The following is a 26,109-nucleotide window of genomic DNA, read 5'->3' as shown; positions in this document are numbered from 1 at the left end:
TGCATGCTAAAATGGCAAAATTATTTGCCAAACTCCGCCAACATGTGAAATCTGGTGCCCCTCAAATTGTTGACATATCAGAACACCAACACATTATCCATTCTCAGAAGGATGCAACCCAAGAACATCTGAGGAGACAGCGCCCTAATGGCAAATGAACCCACCAGGAGTTCCAGACAATTGACATGGAGCTGAAGTTCTTCCTCCGACCAGCGACCCCCATAGAGATTGAACTGCAGCAGGCTCCCCAGCCACACCTGCTTGCATCTGGCGCTATGATGATGTCCGGTTGGGAACCAAAAATCACCCTACCATTCCAGGCCTCCATGTGACTCAGCCATCATTCCATCTCTACCCTGGCTTTCTAGGAAAGGGAGACCAAGTCTGAATAAGACAGGTGCTTTTGGAGGTGATTAATTTTGGGCTGCTGTAGAGCTCGATAATGAAGGGTACCTGGAAAAATTGCTTGAACGGAGGATGCAAGCACCCCCACGATTTGAGCCACCTGTCTCAGAAATACCACGCCTTGATAGAAGTGACTTCAATTCCCTCTTGACTTCTTCGATCTTCTGCAAGGGAAATAATAACTGCACTGTCACTGAATCTATCTGGAAGCACAGGAATATTATCAATTGTGAATGAATCAACCAACTTATCTGAATTCAGAAGGAAACCCAACTGTTGGAGAGGAGATATGGTTATTTTGAAGTGTGACAGGAGGAGATCATTCTCCTGGGCCAGAATAAGTAGAAGGTCCAGGTAAATTATTAGATACACCCCTCGAGCTCATAAGAATTCCGCCATGGGTTTCATTAACTTGGTGAAACACGATAAGCCGGAAGATAGACCGAAAGGCAGAGCTGAATGCTCAAACCAGGTGTTCCATCATTGTAACTGGAGATATTGGAGGTGAGGAGGAAAAATCGAAACTAGGAGGTAGGCATGCTTCAGGTCGAGATAGACCATCCAGTTGTCTTCTCTGAGGAGATCCTTTTAGTAGGTGAATGCCATCCATTTTTAAATGGTGATAACAAACCCAGTTGTTGAAGTCCCTGATGTTGAGAACCAGCCTTTGATCCCCACACCACTTGGCAACCAAAGAAGATGGTACTGTAAAAACCTCTCAGATGTTGAGATACAAGGAAAGTCCCCATTGGTCAACAGACTCTGAATCTCCTTGTCTATGACTGCCTGGTCTGAAATGGAAAAAGACAGAGGATGTTGGGATGGGGTTCCCTAAAACTCTATCTGATCTACCTGTTCAGTTTGGAGGACCTAGGCGTCCTGAGTTATATGAGCCCAGTTGTGAAAAAAGAGACAACCACGACCCGCCCCAACGATGCATGAGATGGAGAAATCAAGCTCACCTGTAATTGACAGTTGCGGTCCTCTGTGCACTACAAATCGTGAGCCGCCCCTCCTGTGCCTGGCTTTGCGGGAGAGGGATAGGTAGATGGAGTTCCCATCGCCGTAATACTGCCAGTTAGTCCTACTAAAAAACAAATACTCTATGAAATTCCTTGAGTGTCACTGCTATCCATATTTTATTGTGGTTAAATCACGTGAATAATATTGTTTTCATTTTTTACCCAAAACATTTAGCCAAATTAATCATGAAAGTTGTAAAGCAAATACCAAAAAGAAGATTCATTGTTATCAACAATTATCTATATTATTCTTTTATACGAACTGTGTAATATCTTGCATACCTGAAACATTTGTTATGAATTGGCAGACTCACTTCAGTGGGTATGGATAGAAGAAAAAATAATGGATGAATGTGTATGCTGTAGGATGCACAATTTATTTGTCTTCCTCTGTAACAACACCACAAATTCAGTAATGAGAACAAAGTTTATGTGTGTCCGCTTTTATTTATTTTTTGTTTATTGGGAAAAATCTCAAATTTAAATGTGTTTTGACACAAACTACATTCAATATATTTTGAAATGTCCAACAAATTGCAAGAATCATCTTGGATTATAAACATTGCAGCAAGATGCTCATCTATTGAAGAGGTAACACAAACCATGAGACATTGTTTATATGCCAAGTGTATTTCATTGTATCTTGATGTGTTAACATAAATGAGTCTCACTAATGCACAAAGGTGCAATGTAATTCATTGTGTACTTTATCTTCTTGTTCATTCTTGGCTGCACTTTTCATAGACTGCTTCTTGGGAACTTAATATATTTAAATGGATAAACTCACACTAAATGCCCTTCATGCATGGGGATGCACCCAAATACCCAGCAGCTCTGCACCCACATTCATAACACTATATGCAAAAAATCTGTTGCCTGTATTTCAGATCTCTTTTACAGTTTCTATTTTTCTGGTAAATTTGTCCAGAACTCTTTCAAATTGACCATCTTTCATTACAATCTATAGGTACAGAAGCTGACCTCGTCATTAACAGAGAGGAAACCCAACTTGGTAAGTGATTTAATCCATCAGAAAACTACTGAATTACATGACTGTCCACAGATGAATGTAATACCTGTACAGTCCCAGCCTATATATTAGGGCTACTTCTATAAAAAGTTGTATACAAATCCAGAGTATCAAAAATAACTCAACTCTATTGAACTGCAATTTTTTAAATATATTTTACCAATCAGTTAATTAGGTTATTCAGCATAGGTGAAAGAACATAGCTGTCAGTTTATATTGAATTATCTACTTGTGTGTCAGCTCAGACCCCGAGTGGCACATGGAACAATGTCCTGCAGCAGACAATTTAATGATATACGAATGTGATCAACTTTTGTGATGGCCGTTCCATAATAATCCGTAAAGCATTTGGCTAAATTGCATTTCAGTAAGTCGTATCCTTAAGAAGAAAATCTCTGTTGAGTGAACAGACACAGTGTGGCCTTCATAGCTCCATGGGGGCTCAACTGCTCATGCTGGCTTGTAAATGTAGAGTAACAGTTACTTTATATTCATATGAACCAATAATATTCTTTATGATTTGTTGGCGGAAGGTGGCTTTAGCATCCAAGGGTCCTATTCAGTAAATTATGACACAGATCGAATGTGGTTCTCTGCTCTGAACGTAGACTTCCACTACTTGAGCAAGAACAAATATGTTTTAGATAAACAACAGCTAAATATCTAATCTATATAGTACAATTGTATGTATTCTAACCCTTCTCCTTTGGATATAAAGTTGCCAATGCAATGTGCTTTTCCAGAAAAAGACAGGAATATTTCTAGGATGTAATTGAAGAGCTGTATATAGTTTAAGTCACTTGTAGTAATAACTGTGTTGAACTGTTTTTCCATGGTAATACTCCTGAATTCTTGGTGTTTTATTTGCTGTTAAGCTTGACTTGGAGGCTAAAAACATAGACCAAAGTTTTGACAAACATCACTCAAAAATGGAATGCATTATTTCTACGATCAGTACTTGTACTAGGTAATTGCTTATCAATGTTGGCATAGCATTCAGTCCATGAAAGGTAATCAGACACGAAATATTCTAAATATAATTGGTACCTTTGCCTATCTGCACCTAGCTGAGTATGAATTCAAAAATCGCTCCCTCCAGCAGAGAAAATGTGAAAATACAAACCAGTCACAGAAACCACAGTTAATACATTAGTCATCAATTTTGTTGCTTCGAATATGTGTTATGGGGCTATTTCTTACTGCATATTGAGTTCACACAAATAAAACCTTTGAACCCCTCTCAGAGCCTGGTGCTCTGATATTTGAGTATTAATGCACAAGTAGTGTCCACAAAAACTGCATTGCACTTTATCAATGCATAGCTACTGGCTTTGTAAAGGCTTCACAACATAATTGATATATATATATGAATTTACGTTGCAGATGGAAAAGAACACCTTATATTAATAGTGCATTCTGGGACATGTATGCCATGTAACTATGTCACGTGGTAGCCTGATTTCATAAATAAGCACGTGATTTCCATACAGGCAAGCTGCCTCACCTGTGATCAAGGCTCACTATGGAGCTGAAACGCGTAAGGAATAAGAGCATGCTGCCTTCTGTACTATAAATCCGCAACATTCTATTTTGAATAACTTTGGCGCCGGTCGACGAATCCTCGCGAATTTCTCAAAATAGGTGGGGCGCTACGCTCCGCTCCTACCCTGAAAGTCTCGGGGGGATTCGTCAAGCGGGGGCTGAGATAAAAGGGGGGTCCCAAAACGCGTTTTTCCCATGCATTTTTCCATAGGACCTTTAGACAAGGCTACAGCCCGAACGGCTGAACAGAATTACTAGAAATTTGGCAGAGAGGTAGTCCTCAGGTCAAGGAAGTGCCTTTTGTAGGTTTGGTGTAAATCTGTTCAGTAGATTCTGAGAAAATAGCCTTTAAATCAATATATATATCTGAGCCAGCTTACGGTACGCTTACCGTAAGCTTACCGTACGCGTACGGTGGCGTGCGCGAGCGCGATTCTGATTGGCTGTTACATCTAAGTAAACATTCGAATCGGTCGAAACCAGGAAGCGGCGGCCGCCATTTTCTCTCTCGAACTCTGAGGGGGGGGCTGTAAATAAAGGCAAAAAACATATAAAGGGGCTGTTTAGACAGCGCCCATGCACATAGCCATGTTAGTTGAGTCCTCAAAGGCCAAAAACGGTAAATTTTTATTTTTTGAAAATTTCGCCGATTTCGCTTACCGTACGCGTACGGTGCGCTTACGCTAAAAATTTTAATTAAAAAAAAAAACACTCTCTGTGCATGGCATATTATTGTCATCACTTACAAATTAAATTTAACAGATTACCTATCACAAGGAAGCGCATAATATGTCCTCCATGTGCGCACGGTGCGTAACGTGGGCACGCGGTGCGCGTAGCGCACTGCGTGCCCACCTTGCGTGTATGGCACTAACTGCGTAAAGTGGGCGCGCGGTGCGCGAAGCGCACCGCGTGCTCACCGTGCGCGCACGGTGCGCGCACGGAACGAACTGCGTTAAGTGGGCGTGCACGCCACGAATGGCGTAAAGTAACTTAGCATTTAAAAAACCGTACAAATTCACTGAAAAAACCATAGGTTTCACACACGTTATAGTTAGGAATTAGCATTTAAAAAACCTTGCAAATTCACTGAAAAAACCATAGGTTTCAGACATGTTATAGTTAGCGGAAATTTTACTGATAAAAAACCAATGAAATTCCCCCGTTATAGTTAGTGCAGGCAACTATAACTCACGCGACCGCAATCTTCTGCTGATGACATATGTGTCTTTATGAAAAAAAAATATTTCTAATATATGTATAGCTAAAAATTTATGGAAGAAGACATGGGCAAATAAGTGTCTAAATACAGTATTAGCATCAGCAGAGGATTGCGGTCGCGTGAGTTATAGTTGCCTGCACTAACTATAACGGGGGAATTTCATTGGTTTTTTATCAGTAAAATTTCCGCTAACTATAACATGTCTGAAACCTATGGTTTTTTCAGTGATATAGATATATATATAGATATATATATATACCTAGCTATAGTTAGAACTATATTTGGATAGGAAATTAATTTTTTAATTTGCTAATAACTTTTTGGCGCGTTTTGGCAAATCTGCACAAAAAAAAGTTTTAGCACCTGTGCTCCTTCCTAGGGCCCAAAAAAAGGGGGTCCCAAACTTAAATTTCCCTATGGAATTTCAATAGGTATTTTTGTTACGCTCTAGAGGTAAAACGGATTAATGGAATTTTCACCAAATTTAGCAAGAAGCTAGATGTTGGTACAGAAAGTGGGTTTTTGTGATTTGTTGTAAATGTTGCGAGACTCCTGCAGCTATGAATAGTGAAAAATAGAGCCGTGTAATTGATAGATAGCACTTTTTTCCCGCTGACTTATGCTAGTAGGTAATCTATGAGTTAGGCAAAAGAAGATATAAGCACTAAGCATAATGAGACATCTTAGTTTGTTGTGTGCACTATATATGGTCCCTGTTTTAAATGAATGTGGTAAGGTGCACAATATAGACAGCATAAAGGGTTGTCGCTAAATGCTGTTATTATGAGCAATGTAATGGGTCCTATGTTGCTTTTCCAGGCTTTAGGGACAAAATTGTGTTTTTGTTAGTGCATTTGTTTAGATGTGGCATATGTTTTAAAATATATTGGAGAATAATGTTAGTTTTTTGGGAAACGCAGAAGAAGAAAGATTAGTACTGATATTAAATTACATTTACAGCCGATGCTGAAGTGAATAGCACATATGGATGCAAATTTGTGCAACGATGCAGTGGTATTTAGTGACAATGCTGCTGCATGTTTGACCTGTTTTGTGTCTTAACAACATGATTTCCTGGCTGGAAAGAGGAAAAGGAAGCCTTGATGTGATGCTATTTGAAACAGGTATGATTTTTATTGGGAGTTTAATATCTATGATGAAATAGGTTTGTGCCTCACACGTGATAAGTTAATGGTGTTTTGTGCTAGTTTGAAAAATACTAAATGAACAACTAAATGAATAGCGTTTTTGTAACAGCAAGCACAATTGTGACAATAGCAGTGCATGTATACTTTATTAACACACAACCACAGTGACACACACACAGATTTTTACACCGAAGTAACTTTTGTGTTTCAAACTGTTCCCTCTTTTACTCTTATATACTTTTCTTTGTGTATTGTTTTCTACCTTTTGTCCACCCCCCCACATCATTTATTTAAATATTGTGAAAACCAACTCAAGTTGTTACTTTGGGCGCAAACCCCAATCCTGCAGGCTCTTAGACATCAATCCCTTCCTGTTCTGTAATATAACAGCAATTTGCTGGAACACTGCAGAGAAACAGCGAGCAGGACACCGGGAGTGGATTACAGACTCTCAGCTCAGGACACATTGGCCTCAACAGAGAAATACAAATCTGCCTCATTCTTAACGGTGTTAAGCAATAAGAGGTGTGTGTGTGTGTGTGTGTGTGTGTGGTGTGGTGGTGGAGTGAGACACCAGGGAAAAGCAGAGACAGGGACGAAGAGAAGAGAAATTGTATGACACAAGGCAGAGAATGTAAAACAATTATGTTTATTACCGTTGTTTGTGGTTAGTCTTTTATTTGCAGTCCCGGTTCATGCTTGACGCACTGTGTGATTTTGTGCAGATAGCACTGTGGAAACGATTGTCACTATTTATGTTTTTTACTTAAATAGTGCTGCTGTGTACGGAAATAGTTTTTTGTGTAGACAGATGTACTATTTAAGTAAAAAACATATATGGTGACAGTTGTTTCCATAGTGCTATATGCACAGGATCACACAGTGCGTTAAGCATAAACCGGGACTGCAAATAAAAAACTAACCACAAACAACAGTATTTACATATTTGTTTTGCATTCTCTCCTTTGCGTTATACAATTTACAGTTTGAAGGTGTGTGGTAACCGGTGCACAGACATCTGGCGCTGTGCGGTGCTTACAAACCACACATTGCTATACACAGGGGGCACTTTCCTTCTCGGTCTTGTTCTCGGTTTTTGTTTTCAGTCATCCATTATGAACTCCCTGATGAGCTACTCGTGTTTTTGTGGATACATATTACTAAAGTGAAGTCTTCCACATTAGGTTTTTTGGAAGACTTCATTTTAGTGATATGGATTCACAAAATCACGAGCAGCTCAGCCGCGAGTTCATAATGGATGACTGAAAACAGAAACCGATAGCGAGACTGAGAAAGAAAGTGCCCCCTGTGTATAGCAATGTGTGGTTTGTAAGCACCGCACCGCACAGCATCAGATGTCTGTGCACCGGTTCCCACACTTCTTGAAAGTGTGCACCCCGAGTGCATGACGGACCGTATTAATGGTGGCTGTGGGCTGGGAAGGGAGCGTTAGGCGAACTCGCCTGGTTCTGTTCAGTGTTGGGTCCTGGTCGAGGAATGCTGGTGGACGGTTATGTTGTTTAGTTTTGTTGGCATCGCCGCTTCAGTTTGGAGGCTGGTTTGCAAGCAGCTCAAGTTTCAGCTCCTTTCTGACCTTTTTTGAGCTTTGAAAACACAGGCGCTTTCCCACTGCCTCGACCTCGGCATAAGTAGCAGTCCAGGAGGAAGGACTGGAAGACGCGTAGTAATGCCGATTAGGAGCGGAAGTGTACATGGTATAAATTGAAAGAAAAAAAAAATATATATATATATACATATATATATATATTTTTTTTGCCCCCGGGACCTCTGTTTTATTTTCACTCGATGCGATGCACAATATGGCTGCTAACACTTCCTGGTTTTAAGTGTTAGCAGCCAATCAGAGGCAAGCTCATGCTCGGGAGTTAGGCTCTGCACAGACATATATATATTTTTTTCCTTTAATATCGCAAAAACTACTGAACGGATTTACACCATTTGAACAAAAGTGTGCTTTCTGGACCAAGACCTTTCTCCCTGCCAAATTTTGCTTAATTTCGTGAAGCAGTTTGACGTGTAGCCTTTTCTAAATTTTCCTATGGAAATTGCATGGAGCAAACACGTTTTGGGACCCCATTTTTTGTGGCCCCCCCTCCCCCTTGACGAATCACCCCCACATTTTCAAGATGGGAGCTGATCTGAAAAATTAATTTTTGGGGAAAATTTAACGAAGACTTGTGAAACAACACCAAAGTTAACGAATAAAATGCTTTTCCTAAGGAAACTAGGTCCTAACTATAACTATCTACTGGCGACCGCCAGTAGATTATATATATATATATATATATATATATATATATATATATATATATATTCACTGAAAAAACCATAGGTTTCACACATGTTATAGTTTGCTGGACATTTCACTCGTAAAAAAACAATGAAATTCCCCCGTTATAGTAAGTTCAGCTAACTCGTGCGCCCGCAATCCACTGCTGATGACGTCACATATTACATCACTCATGACATGGTCAGTGACATCACTCATGACATCACTCATGACATCACTCATGACATCTCAAATGACATCACTGATGCCATCATCCATTGAGTATGTGTTTCTTAACAATTTTAATATGTTTAATATATATAGGCAAAGGCCTGTTGCAGAATGAGTGGGTGTACAAGTGTGTAAATGGATGATTTTCTGTGGTCCGTAACTAACTCTATAAGTGAGTCATTAAATGTATCTTACTGCAGACTAGTGACTAAACTGTGTAAATGTCTGTATGTTTCTGTATGTTGGTGTATAAGTGGCTGCATGGTTTTGTGAATACCTATATGAGTGTCTATATGAGTTATTGATTGCTTATCTGAGTATCTGTATGGGTTCCTGAGTGTTTGTGTGGGTAGGGTGTGTGTGACTCTATGCATAGATGTGTGAGTGGGTGATTCTATGGGTGCATGGTTTTAAGAGTGCATCTGTGATGGACTGTATGGTTGAGTGAGTGTATGTATGGGTGTGTTAGGGATTGAATGTATATCTCAGTGGTACATTTGTGATTAACTACATATGTGAAAGGCAGTATATGGGCGTGTAAGAGTATATAAGTGGGTAGATGTGAGAGTGTGTGATTGTGAGAGTGACTGTATGGATGAGTGTGTGCTTGCATCAATGATTCTATAAGAGCGTAAGAATGTGATACTATTTTTATGAGTAAGTGAACTTGAGTGTGTATAACCACATAGGTGAGTAAATGGGAGTGTGATTATTTGCATGACTGAGTAGGTGTGAGAGTACCTCTATGGATGAGTGGTAGTGTGTGAGTGTCTATATAGGTGTATAAATGCATATGATAGTTTTGTATGTTGTGACTGTAAGTATGAGTGACTGTACAGGTGAATGAGTGGAGGTGTATGTAGACCTAAGAGTTAATAAGTGGCTATGTAGTTATTGGTATTGCAGTATGTATGGTTTTGAAAATGGAACTCTTAACTTTTGAGTCGGTGTATCAAAGGTTATATTAGGGTGTGAGAAGATGTGGTAATTTATCACATGGATGACGTCATCAGTGATGTCATCAGTAATGTCATTTGAGATGTCATCAGTGATGTCATTAGTGATGTCACTGACCATGTCATGAGTGATGTAATATGTGACGTCATCAGCAGTGGATTGCGGGCGCGCGAGTTATAGTTAGCTGAACTAACTATAACGGGGGAATTTCAACTATAAAATGTGTGAAACCTATGTTTTTTTCAGTGAATATATACATATATATATTATCTACTGGCGGTCGCCAGTAGATAGTTATAGTTAGGACCGTGTTTCCACAGGAAATCTGAAAATTCTAATTTGAATAACTTTGGCGCCGGTTTACGAATCCTTGCGAAATTTTCAAAACTAATGGGGCACTCCGCTCAGCTCCTACCCTGAAAGTCTCGGGGTGATTCGATAAGCGGGGGCTGAGAAAAAAGGGGGGTCCCAAAACGCGTTTTCCCTATGCATTTTCCCATAGGACCTTTAGTCGAAGGTACAGCCCGAACGGCTGAACAGAATTACTTGAAATTTTGCAAAGAGGTAGTCCTCAGGTCAGGCATGTGCCTTTTGCATATATGGTGTCAATCTGTTCAGTAGTTCCTGAGAAAATTGCAGTTAAAAGCACATAAATATCTATAGCCGCGCACCGTGCGCGCACCGTGAGTGCACCGTGCGCGCACGGTGCCGTGCGCGAGCGTAATTCTGATTGGTGGATTCATGTCAGTCAACATTCGAATCGGTCGAAATCAGGAAGTGTCGTCCGCCATTATGTGTGTGACAGTGAAAAAGAAAGGTGGATAACATGAAAAGGGGGCAGGGTACAGAGTTCCTGACCCCTTAGCTTTTGTCAGGGGGTCCCTGAAGGACCATGAAGGGTGAAAAAAATCATTTTTTTTTTTAAATCGCGGGGTGCGCGTACGATGCGCGCACGGTACGTGCACCATTGCGAGGTGCGCGCACGGTGCGCGCACGGCGGAATCATAAAAAAATAAAATCAAAAATCAAATTTAAGTGTTTAGATGTTAGGTGGCTCTAAAAAGAGCCATTGTGTTAATTGAGGGACAGAGGAAAAAAAAGACATGGCAAAAATTATAGGGTGCCGCACGTGTGCTGCTGTATCTTGCTCTCTATTAGCGGAATGCTGGTGTCCGCATAAGAGAGAAGAGCATTGCACGCATTGCACCGTATATGCACCCTCTTAAACAGAGGGAGTATACCCAGAGGAACCGAACCAGGTGAAACTGCCGCCGCAGATGAAGTGCTCGGCTGAGCTGCCGATGATGTGCTCGGCTGAGCTGCTGCGGATGTGCTCGGCTGAGCTGCTGGAGGGTTTTCTCTAGCAGCTCGAGCATAAGCCACAGGATGTACATCACTAACGTGCCAGATCATAGCGAACATACTAAAAGAGTATTTCTTTTTAGGATCTCCTCTTGATAAGACACGATCACAAAGAGTGCAGGTGACTTTTGGAGCATTCACCTTCTTCTGTCCCTGTGGAAATGTAAAAAATTGCCATATAAAAGAATCTTTCTGTTTCCTCTGTCTCTGTCTCACAAGGGTCTCCTGCTCACTCCCAGAAGATGACTGCTGCTCTGCCATTCTCAAGTACTGGAGTACTGGAAAAGCTGCTCAGCTCCTTCTCCCAGGGAATCAGAAGAAATAATGAGGGGAGTGGGTGTGGTGTTGGAAGTTTCTGGAACTGAAACTACTATAAACCAATGAAAAGTGTTGTTTCTAAATCACATGACTTACCATGCACGTACGGAGCACGCGCGCATGCGCGTACGCGCACGGAGCACTCACGCATGCGCCTACGGAGCACGCGCGCATGCGCGTACAGAGCACGCACGACGTGCGCATGAAATTTTTTGAAAGTGTTTATAAGTTTATAGAAGATATTAACTATGCTGTTCAACTCTATCCAAATTAAAAAAAATAATAATAAATGAGCCATTCCATATTACAGGATAAAGTTAATCTATAAATATATATATAGGTAGCTTATTGTAAAATAAATATTTAAAAAATATAAAAATACATTTATAAATTAGCATTTAAAAAACCTTGCAAATTCAATTAAAAAACCATAGGTTTCACACCCGTTATAGTTAGGAATTAGCATTTAAAAAACCTTGCAAATTCACTGAAAAAAACATAGGTTTCACACATGTTATAGTTAGCTGGACATTTCACTCGTAAAAAACCAATGAAATTCCCCCGTAATAGTTAGTTCAGCTAACTATAACTCGCGCGCCCTCAATCCACTGCTGCTGACGTCACACTTTACATCACTCATGACATGGTCAGTGACATCACTCATGACATCACTGATGTCATCTCAAATGACATCACTGATGACGTCATCCATGTGATAAATTACCACATCTTCTCACACCCTAATATAACCTTTGATACACCGACTCAAAATTTAAGAGTTCCATTCTCAAAACCATACATACTCCAATAACTACATAGCCACTTATTAACTCTTAGGTCTACATACACATCCACTCATTCATCTGTACAGTCACTCATACTTACAGTCACAACATACAAAACTATCATATGCATTTATACACCTATATAGACACTCACACACTACCAATCATCCATAGAGGTACTCTCACACCTACTCAGTCATGCAAATAATCACACTCCCATCTACTCACCTATGTGGTTATACACACTCAACTTCACTTACTCATAAAAATAGTATCACATTCTTACGCTCTTATAGAATCATTGATGCAAGCACACACTCATCCATACAGTCACTCTCACAATCACACACTCTCACATCTACCCACTTATATACTCTTACACGCACATATACTGCCTTTCACATATGTAGTTCGTCACAAATGTACCACTGAGATATACATTCAATCCCTAACACACCCATATATACACTCACTCAACCATACAGTCCATCACAGATGCACTCTCAAAACCATGCACCCATAGAATCACCCACTCACACATCTATGCATAGAGTCACACACACCCTACCCACACAAACACTCAGGAACCCATACAGATACTCAGACAAGCAATCAATAACTCCTATAGACACTCATATAGGTATTCACAAAACCATGCAGCCACTTATACACCAACATACAGAAACAAACAGACATTTACAAAGTTTAGTCACTAGTCTGCAGTAAGATACATTTAATGACTCACTTATAGAGTTAGTTACGCACCACAGAAAATCATCCATTTACACACTTGTACACCCACTCATTCTTCAACAGGCCTTTCCCTATATATATTAAACATATTAAAATTGTTAAGAAACACATACTCAATGGATGATGTCAGGGACCCCCTGACAAAAGCTAGGGGGTCAGGAACTCTGTACCCTGCCCCCTTTTTACGTTCTCCACCTTTCTTTTTCACTCTCACACACAAAATGGCGGTCGACACTTCCTGATTTCGACCGATTCGAATGTTGACTGGCATGAATCAACCAATCAGAATTTCGCTCGCGCGCGGCACCGTGCGCGTACCGTGCGCGCACCGTGCACGCACGGTGCGCGGCTATAGATATTTATGTGCTTTTAACTGCAAGTTTCTCAGGAACTACTGAACAGATTGACACCATTTATGCAAAAGGCACATGCCTGACCTGAGGACTACCTCTTTGCCAAATTTCAAGTAATTCTGTTCAGCCGTTCGGGCTGTACCTTCGACTAAAGGTCCTATGGGAAAATGCATGGGGAAAACGCGTTTTGGGACCCCCCTTTTTTCTCAGCCCCCGCATGACGAATCAACCCACGACTTTCAGGGTAGGAGCTGAGCGGAGTGCCCCATTAGTTTTGAAAATTTCGTGAGGATTCGTCAACCGGCGCCAAAGTTATTCAAAATAGAATTTTCAGATTTCCTATGGAAACACGGTCCTAACTATAACTATCTACTATATATAAACTGCACCTTCTAAATACAATTAGCAGTTGTGGTTGAGCTGAGCAAATTTTATCCTATAATATGTACTCCACGTATATACTGCTTTTTTATTAACCAATGATGACAAAGATGCTTTTCCTCAAAACTAATATGCATCCTACTTTTTAGGAAACAATGCATTTCATCTTCCAATCGGTTAACGTTTTGTATGTAAAAAAAAAAGTAGTTCCCCAACTTTAAACATATCTCTCGTTGTACGAACGGACTGCATGAGCTACAGACGTCTATCCATATCTTCCAGCCATACCTTCAAAATGCTAGTGTGGATTGTAGGACATAGCTATGTTTTCTGGTGCAAGAGGTATGCAGAACAGAGACATATTGACTTAGACCTAGGTTTACAAAATGTGCACATTAAATGGTTTGCACAGAGAGGACACCAATTGCTGCCTTTGGTTAAAACCTGTTTGCATCTCCAACACCCTGACCTCATGATTGTGCACTGTGGTGGTAACTACCTAGGCACATTTACTGGGGTAGGTTTGGAAATGCTTTTGAAGGACACCTTTGGACAATTGATGTTACTTTTGCCTCAAACTGTCTTTGTATATTCCAATATATGCCAAAGACAGAAGTGGAATTGGTCAAACCAATTTTGTCATAAGATTGAAAAATCTAGGAAGAATGTCAACAAAGCTGTGTCTGCATACCTCAGAGACCATAGAATGGGGTTGATCTACAACAACAACATACGTTTTAATATGGCTCATATCTACAGAAGTGATGGAGCACACTTCACAGATGAGGAAAACCGAGTTTTTCTGAATAACCTGAAGCTGTGCATCCGCACTTACATGTAGCTCCGAGCCGCCTTATATTCCCAATATCAGCTCGCAGAGTGACAGCTGCGGTCCGGCTAGCAGAGGGACACCTGCCGGCTGTCGGGCAGGCTCACAGAGGAAGAGCTGCGGCCCGTGGGCTCCGCTCGCAGAGGGAGAGCTATGGGCCGTTGGCTTGCAAAAGCACAGCAGCGTACTGGCTCGCAGAGGGAGAGTTGTGGTCTGACTCGCAGAGGGAGACCAACGGGCCAACAGGCCTTCTAGCAGAGACACAGCTACGAGCTAACGGGCTAGCTCGCAGAGGTACAGCTGCGGGCCCGAGCTGCAACCAGACGGGCTGACTCGCAGAGGGAGAGTAACGGGCCGACGGGCCTGCTACCACAGACACAGCAACGGGCTAACGGAGTGGCTCGCAGAGGTAGAGGTGCAGGCCCGACAGCTCGCAGACGAGAGCTGCAAGCCGACGGACTGAGTCACAAAATGGCTGACAGCTCACAGACGCAGAGCTGCGAGCCGACGGACTTGCTTCTAAAGGCATAGCCACAAGCTGGTGATGTGGGGAGAGAGACTGTGAAAGGGGTATCTCGCACAGACAGAGCTGCGGTATATTTTCAGTGTTGCCTTGCAGAGGTAGAACAACGGATCCAATGCCTTGTAGAGGGAGAGATGCGAGCTGACGGACTGAATCACAAAATGGCTGCCAACACTTCCTAGTTTCGACAGTTCGCAGCCAATAAGCCGCAAGCTCGTGCTCGAAACGGCTCTGCCAATCAGATATCAGAATTCTCAAATATCAATATCTGTAAAATTCGATATTTCTCAAAAACTACTGAACGGATTTACCCCATTTAAACAAAAGTGTGCTTTCTGGACCAAGACCTTTCTCCCTGCCAAATTTGGCGTAATTCCTTTCAGCAGTTTGACCTGTAGCCTTGTCTAAAGTTTCCTATGGAAATTGCATGGAGAAATTGCAGAGAGGTGTAAAAAGGGGCATGACCAAGACCACCTCTCTGCAGTGCAGCGCAGTGGCGCTTACTGGAAGCACCTGGTGAGCTAGTTGGCCCCCAGGGGCCCTCAGGACTGTAAGGGAATTAATTCCCCAACTTTAAACGTGCCACAGGGCGTGTTTGCACACATGGCAATTCAGGCCCCACCCCCTCCCTTCACCACTGTGCAAACGCTCCCCGTGGCGCGTTTTAAATTGGGAGATTAAGTCCCCTTGAATGTTGAGGGTCCCAAGGGTCCAACTAGCCCACGAGATACCTCCAGTAAGCGCCACAGAGCTGCGAGGCAGAGAGATGTAAAAAGGGGCCTGGCCTCTGAACACCTCTCTACAACGCAGCTCCCTGGCACATACTGGAGGTACCTTGTGGGTTAGTTGGCCCCCAGGAACCCTCAGTATTCAAGGAGAATTAATTCCCCAACTTACAACGTGCCAGGGGGCGCGTTTGCACAGTGGTGAAGGGAGGGGGGTTGGGCCTGAGGTGACATGTGTGCAAACATGCCCTGTGGCGCGTTTTAAGTTGGGGAATTAATTGCTCTTCAATCCTGAGGGCCCCTGGGTGCCAACTAGCCCACCAGGTACCTCCAGTAAGTGCCACTGCGCTGCGTTGCAGAGAGGCGGCCCAGGCCACGCCCCTTTTTACACCACTCTGCAACACAGCTCTGTGGCGCTTACTGGAGGTACATGGTGGGCTAGTTGGACCCCAGGGACCCTTAAGTCATTTGAGATGTCATCAGTGATGTCATCAGTGATGTCACTGACCATGTCATGAGTGATGTAATATGTGACGTTATCAGCAGTGCATTGCGGGTGTGCGAGTTATAGTTAGCTGAACTAACTATAACAGGGGAATTTCTAGGGTTTTGTACGAGGGAAATGTCCAGCTAGCTATAACGCCCCTGAAACCTTTGTTTTTTTCTGTAAATTTCTAAGGTTTTTTAAATGCCATTTCCTAACTACAACGCCCCTGAAACCTATGGTTTTTTCAGTGAATTTCAAAGGTTTTTCAAATGCTAATTCCTATCTATAACTTATCTCTGAAGATATCATGAAAAGCATTCTTTTTTTAAAGTAGGGTGCACATTAGTTTTGTGGAAAAGCATCTTTTTGATTGGTTAAGAAAAAGCAGTTTCCATGTGGAGTACATTTCAAAGGATAAAATTTGCTCAGATCAACCACACCTGCTACTTGCATTTGGAAGGCACTGTTCGAACTTAAAACAATCGTCAACTTTTAACCTGCACATGTCGTTAAATATTCAAGAAAATGTTACAACAAAAAAATATCGTAAGTTTTAAAAAATTGATGAACTTTTAACCTGCACGTGTTGTAGAATGTTCTAGAAAGTGTGTTGATAGAATACGTTGCACTTCTGACTTCTATGTGTTGTTCAATATTAAAAAAACTATTAATATGGAAAATTAAAAAGAAACCAATAGAGAAGTTTTGAAACTTAAAAGAATCAAGGAACTATTCTAATTTATTCTTTACATGTATTTATGTGTGCAGCAACAAAATTATAGACACAACAGCAGTAGGAAGAGGAAGAAGCAGGGAGTGGGGGGAGGAGGGGAGATGGGCAGAATGGCACACATGCACAATTAAGTACAACACACATATAGACTAACAATGGCCAAAATGAAACACACCAACAAGCAGCACAAGTCACACAACCCGCCAACATCACACCACTGAACGAGCATAGAAGTGAAAACCACGCTGCATTCATACAGGATGTGTACAAAGGCCAGTCGTTGGTGTTGTGGGATGTCTACGACCGTGGTCATCATGGATGAGATGCCCAGCATGTGGCACATGGTCGAGTTCACTGTGTGTTATGATGCCAAACGGCTGCACCTCCCTCCCACGAGCCCCCACACTTTTGTACGGTGTGCTGTTGTATCTCGTGCACTCGTATAGAACACCCTTGTAATGCCTATTTGCGCATGTCCTGCTACATTCCAACTACAACATCACAGTGCCGTTTGGAGGTGGTGCATGCCAGTTTACAACATTAACTGCTGCGGCTCTTGTAGCAGGCCACACCAGAACACAGAGACACACTTACCGCACTTCCTGTACACGACATGTCCGAGACACCCCGTTCCCCTTGCCGGATAGGCACACCCCTGCACTGACCTGTGAACCCCAGACCAGCACACGCCAGTTGTGCATGCAGGAGGATGCGTGCGTAGCTACACATCCAGGCTCACTGCCAACGCTGAGGTGACAGCACACTGTGATGTTGCAGGGCTCGTGCCTATCATGGTAAGACAATGACCACAGGGACACACTTACTAAGATGTGGGTTTGGGGGGCATTGGCGGTCCTGGAGTTGTTGAGATGAGTCTTCTGTCCCTCATGGGTATCCCTGTATCATGCTCATTGACTCTATGGTACCTGTGGGTGTTCTGGTATGGCTCTTGACTGTGTTCCCTTTCATGGTGCAGGTAGTTGTCCTGCTTAACACCAGCAGAAAGCAGGTGTAAAATCCCTGGTGCTAACGTGTCTTATCGCCGGAATTTGTTTTGCATGCAATTGGTGTGACAGTTGGGATGGGATTTTTTTCATGTGCAGAACAATATACGAACTGAATAGTGTATCTCATCAAGATCCAGCACCTGACACACTATTCCCAATCAATATAAATACAATGAGATTTCTTAATAGATTTTGTGTGTACACTGTAACTGCAGCCAATACCTCAGTGCAATTCAATACAGGATTTTAGTATTTAGAATAAATCGGAAAGGTGCACCTCGTGTCTTTTTGCACGGGAACGGCTACTCTCCATTTCATTATCAGCACTTTAACGGAATTAAAGTTGAGATAAATCTAACACACTATTCAGAAGTTAGTGCAAACTGCAGATATCACCGGTATTCCAGCGATAAGTCCCTCAAAATTTAACACCATGGTGGACTCCATCAATAACAGTAATAAGAACAAGAAAGAGTCACACAGCAGTTAAGAGAACAACCAAAAACTTTATTAATTTTTTTTTCAAACTTTATTTTTTATAATAATAAATATATAAACGAAAAACTATTTTCAAACTTTATTTTTTTATTAACATATTTATGAACAATAAACTAATAAACAAAATGTAACAACAATATTACAAAACAACAAGGCGGACACTCCTGTGGGAACCACGGATGTCAACGACAGACCTGGAAAATAAGAAAGATTGTTAAAAAAAAAACAACATGGTATTCTCAACAAAATACCACAAGAAACAAATCACAGATATATAAAATGCATACAGCTAACAAACTTTTATAAGTTTAACTTACAAAAACTGTAAATGTTGCCGCTTTAAAATATTTACCGAATCTGAAGAAAATGTTTTGCAGAAGGCACCACACAAACAACGTTTTTCTTCAGTGGTGAGGAAATTTTTTACTTTTTGCAAGGAGCAAACAAAGACCAATGCCACCTTCGTCACTCGCAAGATTTGCCAAAGAGTTCTGTTACGGGGATATCCTAACAAAAAATACTCGTGCGGCACAGCAAGTATGATGAAACACCTAAGGACCCTTCATCTAAACAATCTTGCACGAGAAGAGTGCAAACAGATGAGAAACACTCCTGTTCTGTATCTGTAAAAAAGAATCACAAATAAATGTATATTAATAACTTTCAAATTTGTACTATTCCATTACTGTACAAACACATTTTATATAAAAACTGACTATGAAACTATAGCCCTGAACCACAAGTGTGACGATCATTAAAACACTACATGCATAGTGCATACTACTTTGAAGCAGTTAATGCCCTAAAGCCTACCTCACTAAAACACTACATGCTAACTGACTAAATGATTACAGTAGTATAAGGAGACCCACTTGGAGTATGAATACTAACTAGGGAATAGAAGGTGTGAAACACAACTGTGTAGGTGATTAGAGGACTGCATCCATACTGCATAGGCATTTAAAGCAGTCCATATGCTAAGGCCTGGCCCACTGCATGACTACTTGGGTACTGACTGAATGATTATCGTACAGCAAGGAGAGTGCCTAGGTGAATTTATAAGTGCTAGGCTTTTCGCACAGAGAATAGATTAGTACTTGGTACTGAATGGGTCACTAGAGGAGTGCAAAGGCAGTGACAAGTGCTGGACTGTATGGATACTGACTAGGAAATTGAAAGTGTGAAAGACAAGTGTCTAGGTGGTTAGAAGACTGCATGCATAGTGCATAGGGGTTTGAAGCAGTCCATGTGCTAAGGCCTGGCTCAGTGTATGAATACTTAGGCACTGACTGAATGATTAGAGTACTGCAAAGATAGTATCTTGGTGAATTTATAAGTGTTTGGGTTTTAGCACAGTGAATGGATTAGTACATGGTGCTGAATGGGTCACTAGAGGACTGCAAAGAGAGTCACAGGGTATTTCCTGGAAGTGTATGGATACTGACTAGGGAATTGAAGGTGTAAAAGACAAGTGTATAGTATGTCAGAACACTTTTATTTGAAGCAATCTATTTGGTACTTAGAAACTGACTAAATAATCAGACTACTTCTAGGACAGTGCTTAGGTAAAACTTTTAAATGTTCAGTTCTGCCACAGTGAACAGAATAGTACATGGTACTGCACCTTAGTGTCAGCAAATACACGATGTTACCAAATGCTTCTCTCACAGTCCTTACCCAAATGCACACAGACTCACAGTGTGATTTTAGACAAGTAGCACTATCCTAGGAGTTTACCAAAACTCATTCACTAGTCTGGAATAGTTAATGGTACTGCACACAATCTACATATTTAAGTACAGCACATCAGTGTCGAAGCATGACTCATTTAATCAACATATAAGCAAAGACTGGATTCTAATGCTACTAAAACTTCTCAACATTACAGATTTTAAAACAGTTATCTGTCAGCAAATACATGATGTTACCAAATGATTCTCTCACAGTGATCCCAAATACATACTAACTCACAGTATGATTCTAGACAAGCACCACTATCCCTATGAGCTTACCAAAACTCATTCACTACAGTGCAAGTGGTAAGGGAATTGCACACAATCTAAATATTTCACAACTGCAATTTACTGTCAATGCCTGACTCATATAATGAAAGCATTAGCCATAACTGTCTTCTAATGCTACTAAAACTTAACAACATGACATGTTTTACAACACTTATCTGTCAGCAAATACACAATGTTACCAAACACTTCTCTCACAGTGGTTCCCAAATACACACAGACTCACAGTGCGATTCTAGACAAGCACCAGTATTCCTAGGAGTTTACCAAAACTCATTCACTACACTGGAAGTGATAAGGGAACTGCACACAATCTACATATTTCACGACTGCACTTTAGTGTCAATGCCTGAATCATTTAATCAACACATAATCAACGCATAAGCAATGACTGGCTTCTAATGCTACTAAAACTTGACAACATGACAAGTTTTAAAACAGTTTTCTGTCAGCAAATACACAATGTTACCAAACGCTTCTTTCACAGTGGTTCCCAAATGCACACAGACTCACAGTGTGATTCTATACAAGCACCACTATCCCTAGGAGTTTACCAAAACTCATTCACAACACTAGAAGTGATAAGGGAACTGCACACAATCTACATATTTCACGATTGCTCTTTAGTGTCAATGCCTGACTCATTTAATCAACACATAAGCAAAGACTGGCTTCTAATGCTACTAAAACTTGACAACATGACAGGTTTTAAAACAGTTTTCTCTCAGCAAATACACGATTTTACCAAACGCTTCTCTCACAGTGGTTCCCAAATGCACAAAGACTCACAGTGTGATTCTAGACAAGCACCAGTATTCCTAGGAGTTTACCAAAACTCATTCACTACACTGGAAGTGATAAGGGAACTGCATACAATCTACATATTTTACGACTGCACTTTAGTGTCAATGCCTGACTCATTTAATCAACACATAAGCAAAGACTGGCTTCTAATGCTACTAAAACTTGACAACCTGACTGGTTTTAAAACACTTATCTGTCAGCAAATACACAATATTACCAAATGCTTCTCTCACAGTGTTTCCCAAATGCACACAGACTCACTGTGTGATTCTAGACAAACAACACTATCCCTTGCACTATATGAAAACACATTTCTTCATCTAGAAGTAGTACTACATTTTAGTATAGAAACATAACAATGACTGGTTTCTAATTCTATCAAAATATAAAAACTGCACAGTTATCTCTCTACAAACACATGAAAAACACAAATGCCAATCACAGAATGGTTTCTACATGCACACACATTGTAGAGAAAAAAAGTACTCCCTACACTTTAGCAGGGAAAATACATTAGTCTGATTAAAATCAAAATAGTCCACATACATCCCCTCACAATTAAATAACTCATCTTTCAAGTTCTTTTGTAGATTAAGGAGTATATCAATCACTCACCATATTTTCTTTTACAGAATCTCTGCACTGTGCACCTCTCAGCAAAAGCAAAGAATGGAAAAGTTTCCCTTTCATTTTCCACACATATACATGTAAACATCAAATCACAATCCTTCGCACATAAACTCAAAAGCAAACACACATTTCTATTGGTTAAACATTTCAACCCTTTCCAACTGAAATACATTTCAACCCTTCCCCCAATCTGCCTTCTGCCTGTTACCATAGAAACAGGTCATGGAACACTGCACTGAGCTCACACGTCACAAGTTCAGCACACAATGTTCCTACACAAGACAGGAAGTGTGCTTGACTTTTCAACATATCAGCTTATCATATATAACGTTCCTTACAATCTGTTTTTGTTAACCAATAACAATCATACCTTTAAAAAACAAAAATATACACCCTACCTTTCAGTGTAGAAAGTTGTTGTACAACCAATGATTTCTTGTCGTTTTTCAAAAACCTTTGCCGTGGATCCACGCACCCACTGCGAGATAATCCGTGCATCCAACGCGAAAGGATGCGCGCACCGTGCGCGCATTTCGGCGCTTTAAAAAAAAAAAGGGGAGGGGCCCAGGGGGTCCTTCTGGGACCCCCTAAGCACCTCTAGAGGGTCAGAGTATTCCCACTCTGCCCCCTTTATATGTTTTACGCACTTATTCCCCTTGCTTCTTCAGCCTCGCTTCTACCGAGGCAGAAAATGGCCGCCAACAGTTCCTGGTTTCGAATGTAGAGAGACGCTCGACAGCCAATTAGCATTCAGCGCGCGATCGGGAGGGTGCGCGCTCGGTTTGGGGAGGGTTCGCGTACGGTGCGGGTAGGGTCCGCGGATCCTCCGCGGCCATAGATATCACTAACTTTTTTACCCTAATTTTCTCAGGAACTACTGAACAGATTCACACCAAATATGCAAAAGGCACGAGTCCGAACTGAGGACTACCTCTTTGCCAAATTTGCTGTCATTCCGTTCAGCGGTTCGGGCTGTAGCTGCGACAACAGATCCTATGGGAAATTGCATGGGGAAAACGTGTTTTGGGACCCCCCTTTTTTCTCGGCCCCCGCTTGACGAATCACCACGAAACTTTCAGGGTAGGAGCGGAGCGGAGCTGGCCAAAAGTTTGGAGAATTTCGCGAAGATTCGTCAATCGGCGCCAAAGAAATTCCCAAGAGAATGTTGCGGATTTCCTATGGAAAATAGGTCCTAACTATAACTATCTACTGGCGACCGCCAGTAGATAATATGTATAATGGACATTATCATTCCTACAGATTAAATGCAAGTGCGCTAATCTTTCCTCATTAAATCACTTGTTGATAGCGAATATATACATATCAATATCTACAATAGTGCTGAACAGTCCCAAGTGGGTTCCTCAAAACGACCTTATGTCGATAATGGGTGTGCCAATTTGTTATTTTCAATGAATTACGATTTGGTTGATCAATTGTGTATGATTAAGTTATGAGTATTTCCAGTTGGGACTACGAGTCTGTCTTTCAATGCACTATAGTTGTAGTCACATCATGTGACCTGGTACGAGCACCAAAAAATATGTAAATAAGGAGTCGAAGTTTGTACGGACTGTTGGTGATCATGCCTGCTGGGCAGGCGAAACGCGTCCAAACCGGCTGATTGAACAATAAACTTTCTGAGCCTGGACACGGCGTCGTCATCCTTTGAATTCTTGCAGAGGACTGGGTGATATGATGCGGGCTTTGCTGGGGTAGCCCGCGGTAGACGACGCACCCTCTGGTCTGGTGTGTGGCGGCAGTTACTCGAGCGTGGAGGAGCAAAAATATATATATATATATATATATATATATATATATATATATATATATATATATATTATCTACTGGTGGTCGCCAGTAGATAGTTATAGTTAGGACCGTGTTTCCATAGGAAATCCGCAACATTCTATTTGGAATAACTTTGGCGCCGGTTGACGAATCCTCGCGAATTTTTCAAAACTAATGGGGCGCTACGCTCCGCTCCTACCCTGAAAGTCTCGGGGGGGTTCGTCAAGCGGGGGTTGAGAAAAAAGGGGGGTCCCAAAACGCGTTTTCCCCATGCATTTTCCCATAGGACCTTTAGTCCGAGCTACAGCCCGAACGGCTGAACAGAATTACTTGAAATTGGGCAGAGAGGTAGTCCTCAGGTCAGGGATGTGCCTTTTGCAGGTCTGGTGTAAATCTGTTCAGTAGGTCCTGAGAAAATAGCATTTAAATCAATATATATATCTGTAAGCGCGCTCCGTGCGCTTACGGTAAGCTTACCGTACGCGTACGGTGCCGTGCGCGAGCTCAATTCTGATTGGTGGTTACGTGACTGTAAACATTCGAATCGGTCGAAATCAGAAAGTATCGGCCGCCATTTTCTGTCTCTCGCACTGAAAAACAAAGGTTGATAACATGAAAAGGGGGCAACAAAGAGAGTTGCAGACCCCCAAGCGTTCGTCAGGGGGTTCACGAAGGACCAAAAAGTATGAAAAATAAATTTAATAATTTTTAAAAAAAAATCGCAGAGTGTGCGTACGGTAAAAAAAAAAAAAAAAAAGAATTAACAATCACATTTAATATATAAATCTAAGGACCCCCAAGGGAGAAAAAAACAATTGATATTTTGGAAACAATTGCGAGGCGTGCACGGTACGAAATGCGCACCGTGCGCGCAAAAATTTAAAATAAATACATAACTTAGCATTTAAAAAACCGTACAAATTCACTGAAAAAACCATAGGTTTCACACACGTTATAGTTAGGAATTAGCATTTAAAAAACCTTGCAAATTCACTTAAAAAACCATAGGTTTCACACAAGTTATAGTTAGCTGTACATTTCACTCGTAAAAAACCAATGAAATTCCACGTTATAGTTAGATCAGGTAACTATAACTTGCGCGACCGCAATGCACAATGTGTCATTTCAGATGTCATCATTGATGTCACTGACCATGTCATAAGTAATATGTGACGTCATCAGCAGTTTATTGTGGGCGCGCAAGTTATAGTTACCTGGTTTTTTACGAGTGAAATGTACAGCTAACTATAACTTGTGTGAAACCTATGGTTTTTTAAGTGAATTTGCAAGGTTTTTTAAATGCTAATTCCTAACTATAACGTGTGTGAAACCTATGGTTTTTTCAGTGAATATATATATATATATATATATATATATATATATATCCCAACACAACTGCAACATTCTTCACAACTCTTTCGACATGAAGAAAAGAGCAGAGCCGGTACTCTTTTTCCAAAAGCGTATATTTGATAATCCACAGACGGCAACCAAAATAGAAAACCCAACATGTTTTGAAGTTTACACACTCCTTGGTCACCCGTTTCAGGGACCCTTTGCTTGCCTCCGCATATCACATCAATAAAGTCGTCTGTTTGCACCCTCTGAGCTGGTCACACTCTTTCTTTTTGTGGAGAGAGACTGGTGGTGACGTATTGCCAGCAAGCAGGTGCTGGCTATGTGACCGCACTCTCGTTCAGGAGTTACGCATGTAAACCTGCACCTTTGGTGTTTGCATGAAGCTGCAGACGCGTCGCCCCCTCGGTGCTGGATTCCCACATGGAGAAGATTGGCGCATGGGGAGAGAGGAGGCAGAACTGATCTGCCTGAGAAGGGGGACAAAGGGCGTTTTTTACCTGCTACGTGACTGCAGTAATGGCGTGGAATCACTGCAGCACTTGCTGGTTTTGATGTCTCTTCACTGTAGGAGCTCAATCAGTAGACTCCAACGCCCAGCATGCAGTTGGGCTGCAGGAACGGCGCGAGGTGCCTTACACCTGTGAGGCGAAGGAGGGGCGAGTGGTCACATGATAAGGAGTGGCCACAATATTAACATCAGAGTAATGGACCCTAGTGAACAAGAATGACACATCTGAAACGGGCACTGAAGAAATACAATTAAAGTCTGAAACGCGTCTGCCTTGCGTTTCAGGGACCCTTTGCTTGCCTGCGCATATTACATCAATAAAGCCGTCTGTTTGTACCCCCAGAGCTGGTCATACACTTTCTTTTTGTCACGAGAGACTGGTGGTGGTATGTATA

General features: G+C 41.5%; 1 protein-coding gene across 2 annotated transcripts in view; it reads left to right on the top strand.

Moving 5' to 3' along the window:
- The window catches only part of TTC29 (tetratricopeptide repeat domain 29), a 1,075,828-nt gene that overhangs the window by 1,008,507 nt on the left and 41,212 nt on the right, over nucleotides 1–26,109 (top strand). For both annotated transcript variants that reach the window (XM_085643268.1, XM_085643267.1), the window contains one exon: nucleotides 2,395–2,439. In XM_085643268.1, the coding sequence (XP_085499394.1) occupies nucleotides 2,395–2,439 (45 nt within the window). The remainder of the gene's footprint in view (nucleotides 1–2,394; nucleotides 2,440–26,109) is intronic.

Source organism: Triturus cristatus, chromosome 2_2, assembly GCF_964204655.1.
Source record: "Triturus cristatus chromosome 2_2, aTriCri1.1, whole genome shotgun sequence".
Lineage (NCBI taxonomy): Eukaryota > Metazoa > Chordata > Amphibia > Caudata > Salamandridae > Triturus > Triturus cristatus.
This window is presented reverse-complemented; position numbering and strand designations above follow the sequence as displayed.